The 18,446-nt window shown below is 37.7% G+C and overlaps 1 protein-coding gene across 1 annotated transcript in view; it reads left to right on the forward strand.

Moving 5' to 3' along the window:
* Nucleotides 1–18,446, forward strand: part of LOC147235272 (leucine-rich repeat and fibronectin type III domain-containing protein 1-like protein) — a 169,030-nt gene that overhangs the window by 76,597 nt on the left and 73,987 nt on the right. Inside the window, exons 3-8 of the mRNA XM_086142023.1 lie at nucleotides 8,769–8,982; nucleotides 10,636–10,787; nucleotides 11,251–11,504; nucleotides 11,677–11,920; nucleotides 12,368–12,525; nucleotides 13,305–13,685. Of these exons, the coding sequence (XP_085998149.1) occupies nucleotides 8,790–8,982; nucleotides 10,636–10,787; nucleotides 11,251–11,504; nucleotides 11,677–11,920; nucleotides 12,368–12,525; nucleotides 13,305–13,685 (1,382 nt within the window). The 5' untranslated portion in view covers nucleotides 8,769–8,789. The remainder of the gene's footprint in view (nucleotides 1–8,768; nucleotides 8,983–10,635; nucleotides 10,788–11,250; nucleotides 11,505–11,676; nucleotides 11,921–12,367; nucleotides 12,526–13,304; nucleotides 13,686–18,446) is intronic.

The following is an 18,446-nucleotide window of genomic DNA, read 5'->3' on the forward strand; positions in this document are numbered from 1 at the left end:
TGGTGACAAGGAAGATTAGGGGAAAAAAGGAAGAGCAGAGGACAAAGTGGTGGGAGCTGAAAAGCGGGGAGTGTTGTAAGGTTTTCAGGGAGGAGTTGAGAAAGGCTCTGGGTGGTCAGGGAAAGCTTCCAGGTAGATAAGGAAACTTGGTGGTGGAATGGTGAAGTGCAGGAGTTTGTACAGAGAAAGTGGTTTGCAAAGAAGAGACTGAAGATAACTGACAGGAGTACAGGGGGATACAGTGTACGGTCAAGATAGAGGTAGCAAAGCCAAAAAAAAGGGCGTAAGGATGACTTGTATGTTTGGAAAGTAAAGAGTGAGAGTGATTTATACAGGTTGGCAAAAAAGACAGATAGAGATGGAAAGGATGTACAGCAGGTCTGGGTGATTAATGATAGAGAGGGAAATGAATTGACAGATGCTAGCAGAGTAATGGAAAGATAGAAAAAGAGCTTTGTAAAGCTGATGAATGGGGAGATGAAATAGAGGGAAGGGTAGAAGAGATGACCTTTGCAGTAGAATTTCTGGTTAGAATACTCAACAGGATTTTAGATAGTGAGAAGATGCCAAGGATTGGAGAAGAAGTGTGATGGTTAAGAATAAGGTCGATGTGCAGTATTGCGGTAACAATAGAGGGATAAAGTTGATGAGCCATACAGTGTCGTTATGGGAATGAGTAGTGGAAACTGAGACTGAGAGCAGAAGTCAGCATTTGTGAGCAGCAGTATGGCTTCACACCTTGCGAAGTGGCAGAGAGGTATGTTAGACTGGTGCAGGACACGTATGCTCGCTGTGAGACGATGGTGAGGTGTGCTGTACATGTAACAGAAGCTCAGAAGGTGAAGGAAGGACTTCACAAGAGATCAGCTCTGAGCCCCTTCTTGTTTGCAGTGATGATGGACGGGGTGACAGATAAGGTTAGACAGGAATCTCCATTGACCATGATGTTTGCAGATGACATTGTGATCTGTTTGAGCAGAGAACAGATTGAGGAAAATCTAGAGAGGTGGGGGGTATGCTCTGGAAAGGAAAGGACTTAAGGTTTGTCACAGCAAGACAGATTTTACGGTATGTGTGCGAATGAGATGAACGTGGGTGGAAAGGTGCGGCTACAGGAAATGGAGATCAAGAGGTTGAGGATTTTGAGTATTTCAGGTCAACTGTCCAGAGCAATGCAGAGTGAGGTGAATAAGGAAGCAGTGATGGAGGTATGTTGCAGTTCTCTTTGGTATTGACAGGATAGATAGGATCAAGAATGAGTCCATCAGAGGGACAACACAAGTTAGATATTTTGGTGATAAGGTCCGTGAAGCCAGACTGAGATGGTTCGGTCATGTACAGAAGAGGGATAGCGAATATATTAGTAGAAGGATGCTGGGGTCCGAGCTGCCAGACAGGAGGTCAAGAGAAAAGAAAAGATTTATGGACGTAGTGAAAGAGGAAATGAAGCAAGTTGGTATGAGGGAAAATGATACAGAGAATTTGGTAAATGGAGGATGCTAATTCGCTGCAGCAACCCTTGTAGGAAAAAAAATCAAAAAAGACAAAGACGTTTTTGGTGACTGTAGATTGCAGTGGCTAAAGTTGCTGCCAGTCAATATATTCAAAAGGTTTAGTGTAAAGGTTGCTGAAGTGTTTTTTTCTTTGAAATAGTCGGTTTACTTTGGAATGAAATTGTAAATACATAGGGCACAACGAGAATGATGAAAATGTGTGTATCATTGACAAAAATAAACTGTGGTCCAGTACACTGGTACTGCACTCTTTGTACTCCACAAATATAGTCACTCGCTCTCCCACACTCACCCTCTGTGACGGCAACACAGACTCATTACTTGTGAGATCTCCAGACCAATCTTGCACTTTCTCACAGCCCCCATACGCACACTCTCACAACTCCCCCACAACCATAACACACACTCTTCCCACCTCCTCACTGTTACCATCCATGTGTCATTGCTTGTTGCTAAGTTACAGGCCTCCACCAAGTTTTTTTTTTTTCTTTTTTTTTAACCAATAAATGCATTGCCTTTAGATTTGACGGATACCCCATACTCTATGGGGTCTTTGTATGTATGTATATATATATATATATATATATATATATATATGTATATAGTATTGTGTGTGTGTGTTTGCAATGATTTGTCATGTTTCCATGATTTCTGACTTTCAAGAGAAGAGATAATTATGATTGGAATTTTTAGAGGAAATTTTGAGATGGGGAGGAAGTGTAATCTTGGATCAGTTTGATACTTAAATCTGAACTCCATACATTTGCTTTCCTTGAATCTCAACAAAATCAATCAGTGATACAGTTAAAACACAGGTTCATATACTTAAGTGTTGTTCAAAAAAAAAAAAAAAAATGAGAACACAACACAGTATGCACTGCATCACTCAAGAGAACTTGAACAACTAGAAATGTGTTTGAGTGAGTGTGTGTGTGTGTGTGTTTGTGTGTGTGTGTGTGTGTGTGTATAAGCAGATGGATGATGCAGCTTTTGAGGTCGCTAATAACCCCGTGTTCACACAAGACTAGACTGCAGAAATAGATGGTAAAATGTTCGCAGCTGTTTCCATGTATATATAAAAACAAGAGACTCATAATCAGTCTCGACTTACATTTTCAAAAATGATCTAGCTTCTTAAACTACAAAAGCAAAGGAAGTATCACATTCTGACGCCAATGAAAGGATTTTGGCATTTACATTGTCCAAGAAACATACTAGTTTACGTGTATTAGAGCATCTTTATACAGCATGTACATGAGTCAGAGCTAATAAGCACAAATTTACAAGAACTCCGATGTTATAGTGTGACTTGCACACACAACACTGTGGTTTGTTGGGGTTCTGCTTGGATGCTGATGGAGTAATCCATCATCACTGCAAGAGGCAGTAAGTTCTGCCAGTGGGGTGGATTCTGTGAGTAAGATTCCTTAAAGAAAGAAGGGGGGGGGGGGGGGGGGGGGAGAGAAAACAGCCAAACACAAGGATATAAATGTATGAAAAACCCTACAGTGCAGAAAAACGGATGAATTGCTGATGCAATACACAAAGACCGCATAGAACACACAAAAATAATATTCCAATTATAATGAAAGATGGTACACAGTTCCCCATTGCTTTGGCAGGGTTTTTCTGCAAACTAATGCATGCACCCACATTCAACATTTATATCTAGAGGCTACTTCTTATTTGGTGCTGTGGGGACCCAAATTTGAAATGTAACCACATTATCTTAGTCTGCAGTTCATTCATTTGGACGAACAGCTACTTAAACCTGTTTTTTTTTTTTTTTTTTTTTTTTTTTTCCCCAAGCCTACTGTTGTCTTGCAGCATTTTGAGTGCTCAGTTGGTCTAATGCTCATTGGCTGGTCAGTTGGTTGGTGGGTTTGTTGGGCGGTTGGTTGATATTCTGATCCTATTTTGACATCTCATAAGAAAGTGTCCATTTTTTTGTTTTCTTTGCTTTACTGTGGATTTGGTTAAATACACTGAATACACCAAGAGCCAACCCTGCACTCATAGATTGAAACTAATATGGAGGTGAAGCAATACTGAATTTTAGAACACAGAACTATTGTTAAATTGCAAACAACTTAAAACAATAAAATGATCTTCATCTCATCTGAAACCTATTATTTAAGGAGCTTTGTATTAATTTCAGTTGACTTCATTCTGTATACCCTGCCCATGCTAAAATTTACAGTACATTTTAAGGTGCAAGTAGGAGTAAAATTCCTTTTTTTTTTTCACCTTCAGTAATTCACACGTCACAATCTGTGAAATGTATCTTCTGCATTTAACCCGTCATACATGATCCCTCAGCTGCGCCTGGGGAGCAGTATTCAGTATCTTGCTCATCGACACTTTGACAGGCTAGGAAGTGCTGAGGAATCGAACCAGAAACCTGAACCGCCCTAGTTGGGAACTGCTGGATGCTTTAAGAAAGCAGATAGAGATAAGCCAGATGGGGGGCATAAAAGTAAGAACAGATTATTGGCTCAAGCAATCTTTGGTTGGTTAAAGGCCCAGCTGTTGTTTTCTTATTTTATCATAGCTCAGGTCTCACTTTGGCTTCCTTGTGTGTATTCACAGCAGTTTAAGTACAATATACAGCTAGGCTATTCAACATATCAATTTAAACAAGCCTGCAGAGTCCAACTTTATAAAGTATTTGGCATTGAATTAGTGCTATGAATATTGTGCATGGAGAGGGGACAGTCAAATTAGCAAAAATGGAAGAGTTGCATTGTTTTTTTTTTTTTTCCTACTATTATAGAAACTTCCTAGTACACCAGGGATTTGTGTTGGTGTGCTGAAAGTGTGACGGTTTCATGCCCCGGAAGCTGGGTCCTCTACATGTATGATTTGCGGGCCTCTGCACTTGGCCAAAGGCAGATTTACCTCTTGTTTGATACCGCAATGCTTAGTCCTCCCAATATAATGCAGCAAATATTTACCCAAATTGGTTGTTTTTGGTGTGTTCCAGTTGTGACACCTTGTCAAGCTTCCACAAAGTATATTTCTGTTTACACTTGTGCTGCCCTTGTTTGCTTGTTTTACTGAAGCAAACAGTCGCCCTCCTGCATTCATTTATGTCGTAATTTCCACATTTTTGTGTGTGTGTGTGTGTGTATGCATCTAGCGAGGAAGGAGGGAAGCAATAAAAATTGACCGAGAAGCAAAAAGGAGGGCAGAGAAAATGAAGCAGAGCGAATGATAGAAATAGTGAAGCAAAGTTGTTTAGCTAACGTGTTTATCTCACCAGTTTAGACAGACGTGACACACACCTGGATGCGTGATCAAAAATATCATTGATAAACGCACTTTTCTGCAAGTCAATGATTTTTTAGGATTCAGCCAGTGTTGTATTTTCACTCAAGTTAGAAATAAGAAAAAAAAATGTCCATACAGAAAGATTAAAATAAAGCAATGGAATAGAAATGTAAAAAGAAAAAAGTGTCCTCCTATCAGTTGTAAGAAGAAGCCATTTTATCTTGTCAAAATCTTCTTGTCGTGGAAATTGGGCTTAAATTTCTTCATTTTTGAGATGAGATGAGAACAACTTTATTAATCCCGAAGGAAATTGTTGTGCCAGAGTTTCAAGTAAAAACATAACAGTAATAGACAATAGTGGAAAGGAGGAAGAATAAGAAATATAATGAAATATAAATTGTCTTAGCTGTTAGCAGTAACTACAAAGTTACTTTTTGAAGTATTTTTGAAGTATTTTGAAGATTTGAAGATGTTTCAGCCCTCATAAGAATAATAATAAGAATAAGAACACCTTTATTTATCCTGAAGGAAATTGTTGTGCCAGAGTTTCAAGTAAAACCTAACAATGATAAATAATAGTAGGAAGGAGGGAGAATAAGAAATACAAATAAAACCATAAAGTGTCAAAGTCAAGGCTATATAGTCTGAGATGCTTCTTCGGTTCAGATGACGTGTGGAGAGTTTCCCAATATAACTGACCTGTTTTGGGCGGGTCTGGGTCGTGGTGGTTTGTTATGTAAATATACGTCTTGCAACGACAAGAGGATTTCGACAAGAATTCACCACCTGGACCTGGATGACTGAGAACCTCCACAGACAAGCCATCGTATTGTTTCTCAATCCAGTATGAAAAGAAAATGTAAGAAATGTATCCATGACGACACAATTATTTCACCGATATTTTTTTTTTTCTCTCTTTCAGTTAGATGATACTTTATGTCCTATTCTAGTGGTTTTGGTGGCAGATAGGATGTTGCGGATGAGTGAGGGGCGGAGGAACACTTACATGCTATGCTTTGTGCCTGAAGCTGCAGATTCTGTATTCCCGCTTCCACAGTGACTTCCAGACAACCCTACTAATGTAGGTCAGGAGATTATCGAGTCTCTGTTGCTCTTCTACACTACATTTCCCATAAACTTTTTTCAGTATTCAGGAGATCATGAGTCTAATAATGCACATCCATGCTTTATAAATATTTGGTTGCAGAAACATCAATTTCTTTGCTTTTGAGGAATTGAGTACTAAACAGAAAGGTTGGGTGGGGTAATGGTTTTTGAAGTCGCATATTCATAAGTATAAAGGGAGACGATGCAATTTAATTGCATTTAAATGTCACTAAGTAACCCTTTCATCATAATTACTACTTTTTATTTCTACATTCCTAACCAGTTAGTGAGGAGCTTAAGTTTTTAGAACAGGAAAAACGGGAGGTATGGAACTAAGAATTCCAAGGGGCCTCATTTTACCCAATCCTTCAAAATAAATTCTTCTTTTACCCTCGGCTTTTCCACTCAGCAAAACAACCTCTTCCATCAAACCATATTCTCTATATCTTCTTCTCTTACACCAACTTACTTCATGTTTCACTACATGCATACATTTTTGGTCCTTCCCAAGACCTGCAGCCTGACAGATCCAACCCCAGCATCCTTCTACCAATATATTCACAATCCCTCCTCTGACCGAACCGTCTCAATCTGGCTTCTCGGACCTTATCTCGAAACATCGAGCGTCCGTGTCTCTCTGATAGACTCATTCCTGATCGTATCGATCCTCGTCACTCCTGAAGAGAACCCCAACATCTTCATCCCAGCTACCGCCAACTCTGCTCCCTGCCTTCTCTTCAGCGCCACATATTACGCCTGACACTTTTCTCCGCTCATTCCGAACCTGCTCGAACTTGTTTCTTCACCTCTCAATCCTTCAAAAGAGAGAAAAACATCGGAGTAAATATTACTTTTTGCTTGACTACTTTTGCCTGAATCCGCTTGTCCGAGGGTTCCCCCGAATACGGCTCAGCTTCTGCATACTTTTTGTCAGGAGAACTTCATTATAGAGACATGATTGCATTGTCTTTGAAAATTTCTAATTTTAACCTATGGCTGTTTTTATCTTAGCTGTTTAACCTGTTTTAAAATGAATTAAATCAATCTCGGAAGACTCATATATGTTGTTCAAAGGGATCTTCAACATTATTGATGCAGATTTAGGTGAATGACCCTCCTATATGTGCATAGTTAGACACAAAGTAAGATAAGATAAGATAAGAACAACTTTAGTTATCCCAAAGGAAATTGTTGTGCCAGAGTTTCAAGCAAAACATAGCAATAATAGATAATAGTAGGAAGGAGGGAGAATAAGAAATACAATAAAATATTAAGTGTCAAGGTTAAGGCTATCAAGTGTTTTAATGTCTTAACTACAAAGATTTGAAGATTAAGTCTGATCGCCTCGGGTAGGAAATGTATACATGATACAATTAGAATTCAGTTTATATCACAATGCCACACAAAACAAGTTTGTAATAACACCATTAAGCTGGTAAGACATTCTTCAAAGGATGTCACAGTGTCACTGTGGCTTTTACCAATAATGAATTTTCACCTGTTTAGAGTTAAAAATATGGATTGGAGTCAGTATCATACAAAAGTCTAATTTTCAGAAAAGAGACACGCGTACGCATATGGCATATTTGTTGATAACCTTATTCTAAACCCTAAGATTGCTGAGAGAGGTTCCAGATAGATCGGTAAGAAATATACTATCGAACAATATTTGCCATTTGAGAAAGTAAAAGTATCGCTTGTAGGCTTGGTAGTATATGTATGCGTACAGTATATGCATTTATGCATGACTGTACTGTTTGCAGGTTTGTGTGTGTACATGTACATTTATGTGCTAGAATATTATCTATTTATCTGTTTATCCATTTATTTTTGTTTGTGATTTGTTTCATTCATCAATTTCTGAGGTCACGAGCACGCACACCGATTTTGATGTGCCGTTTGAGAAAAGGTTATCAATTTTTGAGAAAATGTTTTGGTTATACAATGCATTTTGTTCCCCATCTATCCTCTCCGGGGTTGGATGGTGGGAATCTTGGGAGGTTGTCTGCTAACCAGCGATCGGTCTATACTTGCCGAGAATAAACAAAGAGTGACCAGGATCAGCTGGGATTGACCTGGTACCCTTTGTGCCTCTGACTTTGTATACCTGGAGGAGGTCATTTATTTTTGTGCTTGCTCTGTGTCCAGGCAATTATTCCGTGAGGGCACATGCAGTATTGCGTGAAAATAAAAATAAAAATGGACAATTATTGAGAAGGCTATAAGGTAAGCCACTGTAAATGTTGTAAAGAGTTGAAATTCTAATAAACAGTTTCAGATGTCATGTAAGGTATTTCTGCTTGATGATATTATTGCTTTTTTTTATTACATTTACTGAAATGAAGGCAGCAATTACTAGAATGGTACAAGAAAACTACTATATGCGTTACCAAAGTAAATGCCAGTTGAATATGTGAATTACTGCTAAAAGGAAATGAAATATGGATGTAAATCAAACTATCTTGTGAGCAAACTGCACATTACGACCAGCTTGTGGATGATTATACGTTCCTTTTCTCGGTTGTCCTTCTATCGTTCTGAAAGGGTGAAATTTACAATGATCCTTTTATTCCCGAATAACTTGTGATGGGTTGCAGGTTGTGCGCTCAACAGTTCAAACCACTGAAGCGAGGTTTTACCACGCGCTTGTCTCGCCAATACAGTTTTGCACTCTCTAAGAACATGTCTGGAGAAAGTTTTAAAATATAAACATCGGTTGCTGTGTTTGTGTTTTAATACCGTTGACTTTTTCTGACTCATCAAGCCACCCTCGTGTTTGGTCAAACACTCCCTGTCAGTTGCTTTATCTTGAATGAAGCCAGCTTTGTATCTAATTTCCTTCTGGCTCAGTATAGCTTTCTTCTGCCTCTTCTACAGTTGCCTTGTTCCCAGAGGATAATGGAACGGCTTTGGTTCTCTTTGCTGTTGCTGACGGCGGCATGCAGAGGACAGCCATGTCCAAAACGTTGCATGTGCCAGAGCCTTTCCCCTTCGCTCGCCATCCTCTGCTCCAAGACGGGCTTGCTGTTTGTCCCTCTTGCAATCGACCGACGAACTGTGGAGCTACGGCTTCAAGAGAACTTTATCACAGGTACAACCCAAACTACTCATTTCAAGTCCTCTCTAACAATCAACGGGTTTTAAGGTTCGATCGAAAATACAAGAAAGGGCGATGTTTTTCCTTCAATGTAGCCGATAACCATCAGAGAAAATTGTTTTAAATAGCAACTAGGAACCGGATACTGTGTAATTGGATACGGGGAAACATACGGTCATTTTTTTTTTTTCCGCTTCTACTGGTTTGTCAGTTGATGTGTGATTTAAATTTACTGTTTCATGGGACTTAATACAAAAGAGTTTCTGGATTCAAAAGCTGGTTCAAGTCATTCTTCTATTATACAAGTTTTTTTGTTTTTTTTTCTCCTTTTGTGATTAAACTTTTGCAGATTTCGCTTGTGATTCATTCCATCCAGTCTCAAATATTTCTCTCTGTTACTAACTATGTTCAGGAAGTGAACTGCTTCATCTCGTATTTTAATCTGAATTTTCATTAATTTAGCTTTCACACAGGTAACCGCCAACTTTCTGACTCGGAGAGATTAGGTTTCAACACTAAAGACTATTATTTAGATCATTACTTCAATTAACTTTAAACAATACTGTGAAACACAAGCAATCTTGATTTGTACTGAAGGCTAATTAGTTTCATTAACATGGAGTTATTTTTTCAACATTGCACTTTATATATAATAATATTGTGTATTATTATTAGTTGGTTAGTTAGTTGGTGTTGGAGAGGAGGATACAGAGAATAGCGTTAGATGGGAAGGGAAAAGCCGAAGGGAAAATAATATGACTTATAATCTAATGTTACAGCTTCTGCATCCGGTTTTCAGTATGAGGTCCAATTACAGAAACGAATATCAGACACCACTTGGATGTAAAACGATTTCGGATCACATTTTTGCCTCTTGATTCAGAACATGGCTCGAGGAATCTGCATTGCTGTTACAGCCCAAACAGAATAAGTCAAAGATTTGGCTCGGGGGGGGGGAAATGGACAGTAATTTGTTAAAATGTCATGCAGAAAAAAAAAAATTTCATGTGCAATGTACTGGTAGGCCCTATGCTTGTGTGTGTCTGTATGTATACAGTAAGATTTTGGGAAGCAATCACAAGAAATGCATTGTAAGCATGATATGATTTGTATTTATACCATGACAGAAGGTGGATTCACAACAGGATATTTATTCTGTAAATATACTTCAAGCTATTAACTTGAAACACCATGAGGTGTAATACCGGTACTTTACACAATGTATTTACAACTTGTATATATTGAGTTAAATGTAGCACCCACATAACCTCAAATAAACACTCAAGGACACAAATGATTCAGATCTTTCTTCACAAATGTAATTTAATCAGACTAAATTGGGATATCTTATGCAATTGGCCCAAGACCTTGACAAGAAACAGATATATTTGTGTGTGTGTGTGTGTGTGTGTGTGTGTGTTCTACTTTCAATTTTACACATCACACTTGTCATGTACTCGTAGCTAAAGAGTGGCTCTTTACTTGCCCTCAGTAATTTTTGCATTAAACTGATTATACTATATGAGCTTCTCAACAACCTCTTTTGAATCATTTAATAATACATGCATGACCTCTATTATATTTTCTTTATAATGTGTTTATACAAATCCTTCAGTCGTGCTCATTTTGTGTGTCCATCATTCACAGCTGTACGAAGGAAGGATTTTGCCAACATGACTAGTCTGCTACATCTGACCTTATCCAGAAACACCATCAGTCAGATCCTCCCTTCAGCTTTCAGTGACCTGCGGCGACTCCGAGCGCTCCACTTAGACTCCAACAGATTAACTGTGATCAAGGTAGGATGGATGGATGGGTGAACAGATGAAAGAATAGATGGATGGATTGATAGTTAGATGTATGACAGTTACGGTTTCCCCAAGTGATTACCGATCAATAACAATCATGACAAAATTAAAAAAGACAAGTACAAGAAGGCGGTCGAGGATGGAATTTTTCGGTTCAGCAACGTTTCACTGTGTTTTAACCGTGTTATTTGTATAATCAGGGTAAATAAAAAAAAAAAAAAAAAAAAAGAATGCAAATTTCAAAGATTAGCCAGATGGTCCTTTAGACATCAGAAGATAGAGCTAAAATAGCATTACGATAAAAGAATGTAGGCCCATACATCAGAACCAAGATATTTAGAAACATGTTAAGGTGGATCATCTATTGAGAAAACTAAATAAACAAAGTTACCGATCTATTATATGTACATTTCTGGCCCTTTTTTTTTTCATGATGATATTTTTGTTTCCCCAGGATGACCATTTTAAAGGCCTTACCAACCTCCGTCACCTTATCCTGGCCAACAACCAGCTCCACTCAATATCTCCGCATGCCTTTGACGACTTCCTGTCCACGTTAGAGGACTTGGATCTCAGTTACAATAACCTCGCCCAGGTACCCTGGGATACCATTGGACGCCTAACCAATGTCAACACCCTAAATATGGATCATAACCTCATAGAAAATGTCCCACAAGGAGTTTTTACCAATCTTCACAAACTGGCCAGGTAAATACATGTCAAGAATGAAAAATACTACAACAAAGAAATGGCTTAAAAGAAATATGCTTTGTCTAATACTATAAACACAGATTTAAGTAATGATTTGGACATTGATTGTTAATCAGATGAGAACAGCGGTGTCCGGATTGCGTATTCATATCCCTCTATCTTTTCACAGATTAGACATGACATCGAACAAGCTGAAGAAAATTCCACCTGATCCACTTTTTCTAAGAATCCCAGTGTATGCAAAGTCCAAAGGCAGCCCCTTCTCTTCCTTGGTATTGAGTTTTGGTGGAAACCCTCTGCACTGTAACTGTGAACTTCTCTGGCTGAGGAGGTTAACCAGAGAAGATGACTTAGAGACATGTGCCTCGCCGCCGGACCTCAGTGCAAAATACTTCTGGACCATACCAGAGGAGGTGACTGTTGGATTTGAATTTGTTTTAATAACTGTAGCAATTAACACAAATGGGAGCCACAGACTCAGTGCAGTAGATCAAGAAAACGTATAATAACACAAATAGAGCAATCACAGGATTTATTATAGGTTTTTATTATTATATCATTCTATTATGTTTTATTCGTTTATTATAGTTTTACTATTCTTATTTCATTTATGTGTGCATTTATTTATTTGTAAATGGAATGTCTTTTTTTGAATAAAGCAATTAACACAAACGGTAGCCTCAGACTCAATGCAGTACATCCAGAAAACACATACAAATAAAGCAATCACAGGATTTATTACAGATTTTTAGTATTATATTATATTTTATTTATTTATTATAGGTTTATTACTTTTATTCTAATTATGTGTGCATTTCTTTATTTGTAAATGGAGTGTCTTTCTTTGATTTATCCTTTAGGAATTTATTTGTGACCCACCAGTGCTCACCCGAAAGTCCCCTCACACAGTGGCTATGGAGGGCCAGCCTGCCAGCCTGAAGTGCAAAGCTAATGGGGATCCAGAGCCTGAAGTCCATTGGATCAGCCCTGAGGGGCGGCTTATATCAAATGGCTCCAGGTAATTACAGTAATTCCCTACAGTTCAGTTTGATTTAGACACTCTTTTTTTTTTTTTTTTTTTTTCTCCCCCTAGGAGCCCATAGAAGCAGTACATTTTCTCTTTTACGCTTTAAATTATTTAACCTTTATTTTAGCACGCTCTGCTCTAAGACTAAAATTGCTTTTGGAGGCATACCTGGTCAAGGTTGCTCGCCATAACACGTAATTTCATACTGTCAAGCTTAATGAAAACTACAAGAAACTATTCTGATAGAATACATTAAAAACCCAAAGGGACCACGGATCATCAAAAATGTAAAGCCCAACAATATAAGAGACCATAACCAGTGTCAGTAACGCAAGAACCCCAAAAACAAGGTAGTGCAAGGTAAACATAACAAATTAATTGCTAAGTATATAAATACATACAATTGTCTTTTATTCATTGAATGTTTGCACAATTTGCTTTTGATTGGCTTGATCTTAATAAAGCTAAGGTGTGACAGATTGGAAAACAGAAATCAACAGTTGGGAAACATTTTTTTTACACTCTAAAAACCTAAAAAAAACAAAGAAACATATTGTGTATTTTTTTTCTTTCAATAATACACTGTTTTTCTCAAAATATGCAAAAGAGGTATACTTGATCATATGAATATTAGATAGTTATTCCTACTCTATTTGATGGCAAAGCATTATAAATACCTTGCTAACTGATCCCAACTGTTGTCACCAATATATTGTTTGAAATATCTTTTCAGTCCAAATGCTGTATAAATAAATAACCGTTTCTTTCAGAACGTTGGTTTTCCCAAATGGAAGCCTGGAGATCAATGCCACATCCGTTAAGGATTCAGGAAACTTTACATGCATTGCCTCCAATGCTGCTGGTGAATCCACCGGAAGGGTAGAGCTTGTGGTTACGGCAACGCCTCATCTGGCGAACAGTACAAGTCGCAGCCGAGACCCTTCATCGGAACCGGCCCCTTCTGACATCCTCACCTCCTCAAAGGTTGCCTTGCCCAACAATGAGACGAGAGCGACAGATCGAAGGGTTTCCTTGGTGGAATTGACAGGAAACTCTGCCCTCATTAGATGGAGTAGTCAGACTCCTATATCTGGGGTCAGGATGTTCCAGGTCCAGTACAACAGTTCGGGAGATGACACGTTGGTGTACAGGTCTGTCTATCAACTCCTTCATTTTCTTTTTGCAACGTCGATCGTGTATTTCTACTCATTTACTAGGTATGCTTAGAAAAATAGATTGAGATTCTGGTACAAATTTGCAAAATAGAATACCTGGGTGTGTGCATGAAGGTGCATCTGTTTGTTTGTTAATCAGCAGACATTATCTGCTGCCATCATGACAAGAGCTGATAAAAAAGAGGGGAAAAGTGGAAATGAGCCAGTCACACAGTAAATGTCTAATCAAATGAAATGATGATGGCATTTTTTTTTTTTTGTAAAAACAATGATTGAGTGTGCAGAATGTTTGTGAGTGTGAATGTGTTGCTGCCGAATAGATTTCAGTACATTGCTGTAGTGCCATATTGATATTGCGTTTGCGTGGTTTTATTGTTTATTGAAATAATGGCTTTGTTTATGAGTAAATGCCCTCTTTGAGGAAGCGTTGGTCGAAAGAACATAAGCCGTGTGAGCAGGAAACATTTTGTTTGTTGAATTTTAGGATAAAATAGATTAAAAAAATAAAAATAAATAGAAAAATGTGCCGCTTCCAAAGCAATGTGCCGGGAATTTCCCCAAAAGCGCCTCATTTTCAGACCATACTGCTGAGCAGTTACTGGCCGACTACAAGGTTTGCTACTTTGAAACTGAGGACCACTGCATTTAAAAAATGGCAAAGGCAACAGGTCGAGCAAATAATACAATTGGGGCATCCTCTCTAGCAGTTTATGCTAGGTACAGAATAGATCCATTGGAGTTTTCATTACGTTACCATAGCAACAGGTTGGAGACCTCTTTCACGTCTCATTGTGGTTTCAGCCATACCCTCAATGATGACTGTTTTTTTGTATCCGTTGAGGAGATTTAGTGTTCTAAAAATGAATCAATCATTTTCCATTCTTTCATGGTATACAGCAAATATATGTGTAAGGTTCTACTCTGCAATGGGATCATACATCAGGGCTGGTACACAACTTCTATGGTCACCTCTTTGAAGCGGTGAAGGTTGAATGGAAATATTTCGGTGGCACCTCTGCATTTGCATTTTTTTTTTTTTGAGGCAATTTGTGAAAAAAATGTTTTTGTTTTTTTTTTTCATTTTTTAAAGCATTTGCATCGAGTCTCTCAGAAGGAACATCACTCATTGGATTACAATAAAACTAATAATACATACAGTTTATGCATACATGAGGGCCGCTGTGGTTCGGTTGGTATAAGTGTCCCGCCAATCGAAAGGTTGACTTTTCAGCTCCTCCTGCCTTGTGTCCCAAAGTATCCTTGGCAACACACTCACCCGCACTTGTTCCCAATGCCCTGTTTAACCCTCCTGCATGGCGGCTCATCGGTGAGTCATCACTTGGTGAGTGTGTGAATGGATGAATGCAATCTAGTGTAAAACGCTAATATATATTCCGTATATAAATAGATAGAGACCATAAATAAATATGAGAAACACATGAGTACGTACAATTTTGTTGATTGATTCTGACACTGCACCATTGTCATCCATACAAAACCCCCAAATGCCTCCAAACTACTGATGATAATTGACTCTCAATTTAATTTTTGTCCTTCATACTGGTCAGTCATTACTTTCACAGCTAATTTAACCGATGTTGCTGCAAGTGCCTTTGCCCAAATGCTCTGTGTGTATAAATTAAGCCTGACACCACTTTTTGTTTCACAACCCCAAGGAAAAGTTTAACCGTAAGCACACAGTTTATCATCACAACACACATCACAACTTATCAGAGATTTTATTTATTTACCGCATTATTTATTTATTTATTTTTTGAATGCAAATATATGTGAATTCCATTCATAATAAAATGTGGAATTAATTTTTTTTTTTTTTTTTTTTTTTCAGTCCTGCTACTTGGTCGATGTTTACAGTTATCACAGAAAAAGTATTAATATGGTCATATAATATTTTCTCTCCGTCTCTCTGGTCTCATAACATGCACACACACACACACACACACAGTTCCACAATATAAGCAGTAATTGTTCCTTTGTGAAAGAAAAAATATGTGGATTCTTTAACTATCACCTTTAAACAACTCGTTCAGAAGCTAAGCAAAGCTAGACCATGACAAATGAAACAAACAAACAAAAAAAAAACAAAAAAACAAGAAGTCAATGTGTAAGAGTGATCGTTCACTTATTCTTGTCTGTCCTCCATTGTCAATATCCGGCAGATCGGAAGATAAAGAGAAAAAACATCAAACAGTGAAACAGACAAGGCTTTCGGAGGGACAAGCAAGAAGGTGCTTAAGTTCGTGCTCATGGTGATGCATCTTTTGAAATTTCAACATCTTATTCTGTTGTTCGGATTGTAATATGTCCCGTGTATTAAGTCCTTTAAATTATGAAGCGTGCATTGATGTTGAAGTTTAATTGGGCTGTAGAATTTTGTAATCTGCGCTGTCATATCCTCAATATCAGTGTTACCATCTCCAACCCGGAAAGTACGGATTATATCATCATTAACTCATTTCAAAGGGCTGTGGTCCTCTGTGTTTGTGTTGGTGAAATTAACATGAATATTATCATAAATCATGTAATTTAGGTGATATTATCTCTTTCTACCTTTCAGTGGCAAACTTTTTTTTTCCCTTTTGAGGAACCTAAATGTACAAAATAACATGATGAAAGCATATTGATGAGCAGCAAAACAATTCTCGAATGGTGCACTTGAGTACTGTAATAGTTTCCCCACAATGCGCCTCGATTGTATGTGTAGCAAAGGGAGTCAGGAGTGACTGGAAAATAGAAAAACTATTATTCTTCCATAATGTTTTTCCCTCACAGTGACTTGTGAAACTGACATGCGCCGTTTCCCAAGTGATGGATGTTGTCAGATTTTAAGTGATATACTGTGTGTGTGTGTGTGTGTGTGTGTGTATATGTATATATATATTATTTGTATGTTGTTATATTTGTCCCAAATGGGTTCATTTTTACTTCTGTGTCTCTGTTGATATTTAATTGATTGATTATTTTTATACATATACATAAGAATATATAAGATATCTTATATATAAGAATAAGAAAAATAAGAATAAGAACAACTTTATTTATCCCGAAGGAAATTGTTGTGCCAGAGTTTCAAGTAAATATAACAATGATAAATAATAGTAGGAAATTGTATAAACAGTATAAAAAAGGGGGAGCATAAGAAATACAAATAAAACTATAAAGTGTCAAAGTAACAAGTTAAGGCTATAAAGCTTGTTCAGGTCTTAATAACAAAGATTTTGAGATTATATGTATGTATATATGTCTATATGTATTAGTAGTATGGTGTTACATTTGTCCCCAATGAGTCGCTATTGGATTTTTACTTCTGTCTCTGTTGATATTTAATTGATTTTTTTTTTTTTTTTTCCTAATGGATGGCGCATCTCTAAATATCTTGAAGTTTTTGAATCAAACAACTTTATCCGTGTCAATCTTTACCGACCTTCTGATTTCTCTGATTTACATCTGTAAACATGGTAGAGTAGAGTTGCTTTCAAAAGCACCACATTTGTCCCTCGCAAAATCAACCTTCAGTATATATATATGAATATATATATATTGCATGACAGTCACATGCTTTCTATAGTCACATTCATGTCCCTTTTCTCATTTTCACTCGATTACTAATAATCCCTTCTGGGAATACCGCTAATTCTATCACATTGCAGCCAGAAGCTAGCAGAAATAATTGTAATGCATATTGCACTGATCAATAACCTGCGGGTCTTTACTGTTTCTTTGTTTTATTTTAAGCAATCCATGTGTGAAATATTTTCGGTGTAATTATAATAAGCTTCCGAACAAGTGAGGGAAACCTGCTCGCTCTTATTGAAGGGATGCAGAGATGCAGGCTTGACCACCTAATGGAGAAGAGCAATATAAGTAGAATGTGTTGTGGCTTAGTTAACATACCGTCCTGTTTGAGGGTTACATTTGCAGTGGAGGCAATACTTCACCATCCGTTGGATGTGCTGATGGATAATCATTGGTCCAACTTATATGATTTATAGCGTTTTTAATTTATCTTCTTTGAACTGTATACATACTTGCAGAGCAAACCCAGGCTAGTGTGATCAGACCCCAGGTTGCATCCTTGGAGTCTAAAAACAGCGACTCTTACCGCCACAATTTATCCTTTGTATAGTACAGATGATTCACACGGAGGCCTTCATCATTCCCACCCCCGCTTCACTCCCCGGACTTAACAGAGGGTTCGGAGTGCAAAATTTTGCTCTAACCATTCCTTGCTCTTGACAGGTTTTCAACCCTACTCACATCCTTCTTTATGGAACTCTTGCTTGCTACATTAAGTGGAATGAAGTGCCAACAACGCTATCCGACCCCTCGGGGACAGCAATCTTAGATCTTATGTTTTCACATTTGTTTGATTGAGGGGAAAAAGAAAAAAAACACTGGGGCTAAAAAAAAATTAAAAAATAGTGTCAGGATCCAGTTAAATGCCTGGATTTTTGTCTGTCATTAGTTGACAAGACAGATGTCTACTTCATAAATCACAATCATCTAAATGTGGGAATATGATAAAATAAACCATTTTGAATATTTGCTTTTCTTTAACTCGTGTTTTTTTTTTGGCCAAAAATATGCGGAGGGTCAGGACAAGTTTAATGTAAACCTTTTTCAGTCACTCCGCCATAGTACCACGCGACCCCTCTAAAAAGCTATCTGAGATTTTAGCTGGCTATGACAGGCAAGAAAATATAAATGTCATGTTTT

The sequence above is a fragment of the Fistularia commersonii genome, chromosome 3 (genome assembly GCF_037954325.1).
Source record: "Fistularia commersonii isolate RoL2024-O1a breed Wild chromosome 3, RoL_Fcom_v1.0, whole genome shotgun sequence".
Lineage (NCBI taxonomy): Eukaryota > Metazoa > Chordata > Actinopteri > Syngnathiformes > Fistulariidae > Fistularia > Fistularia commersonii.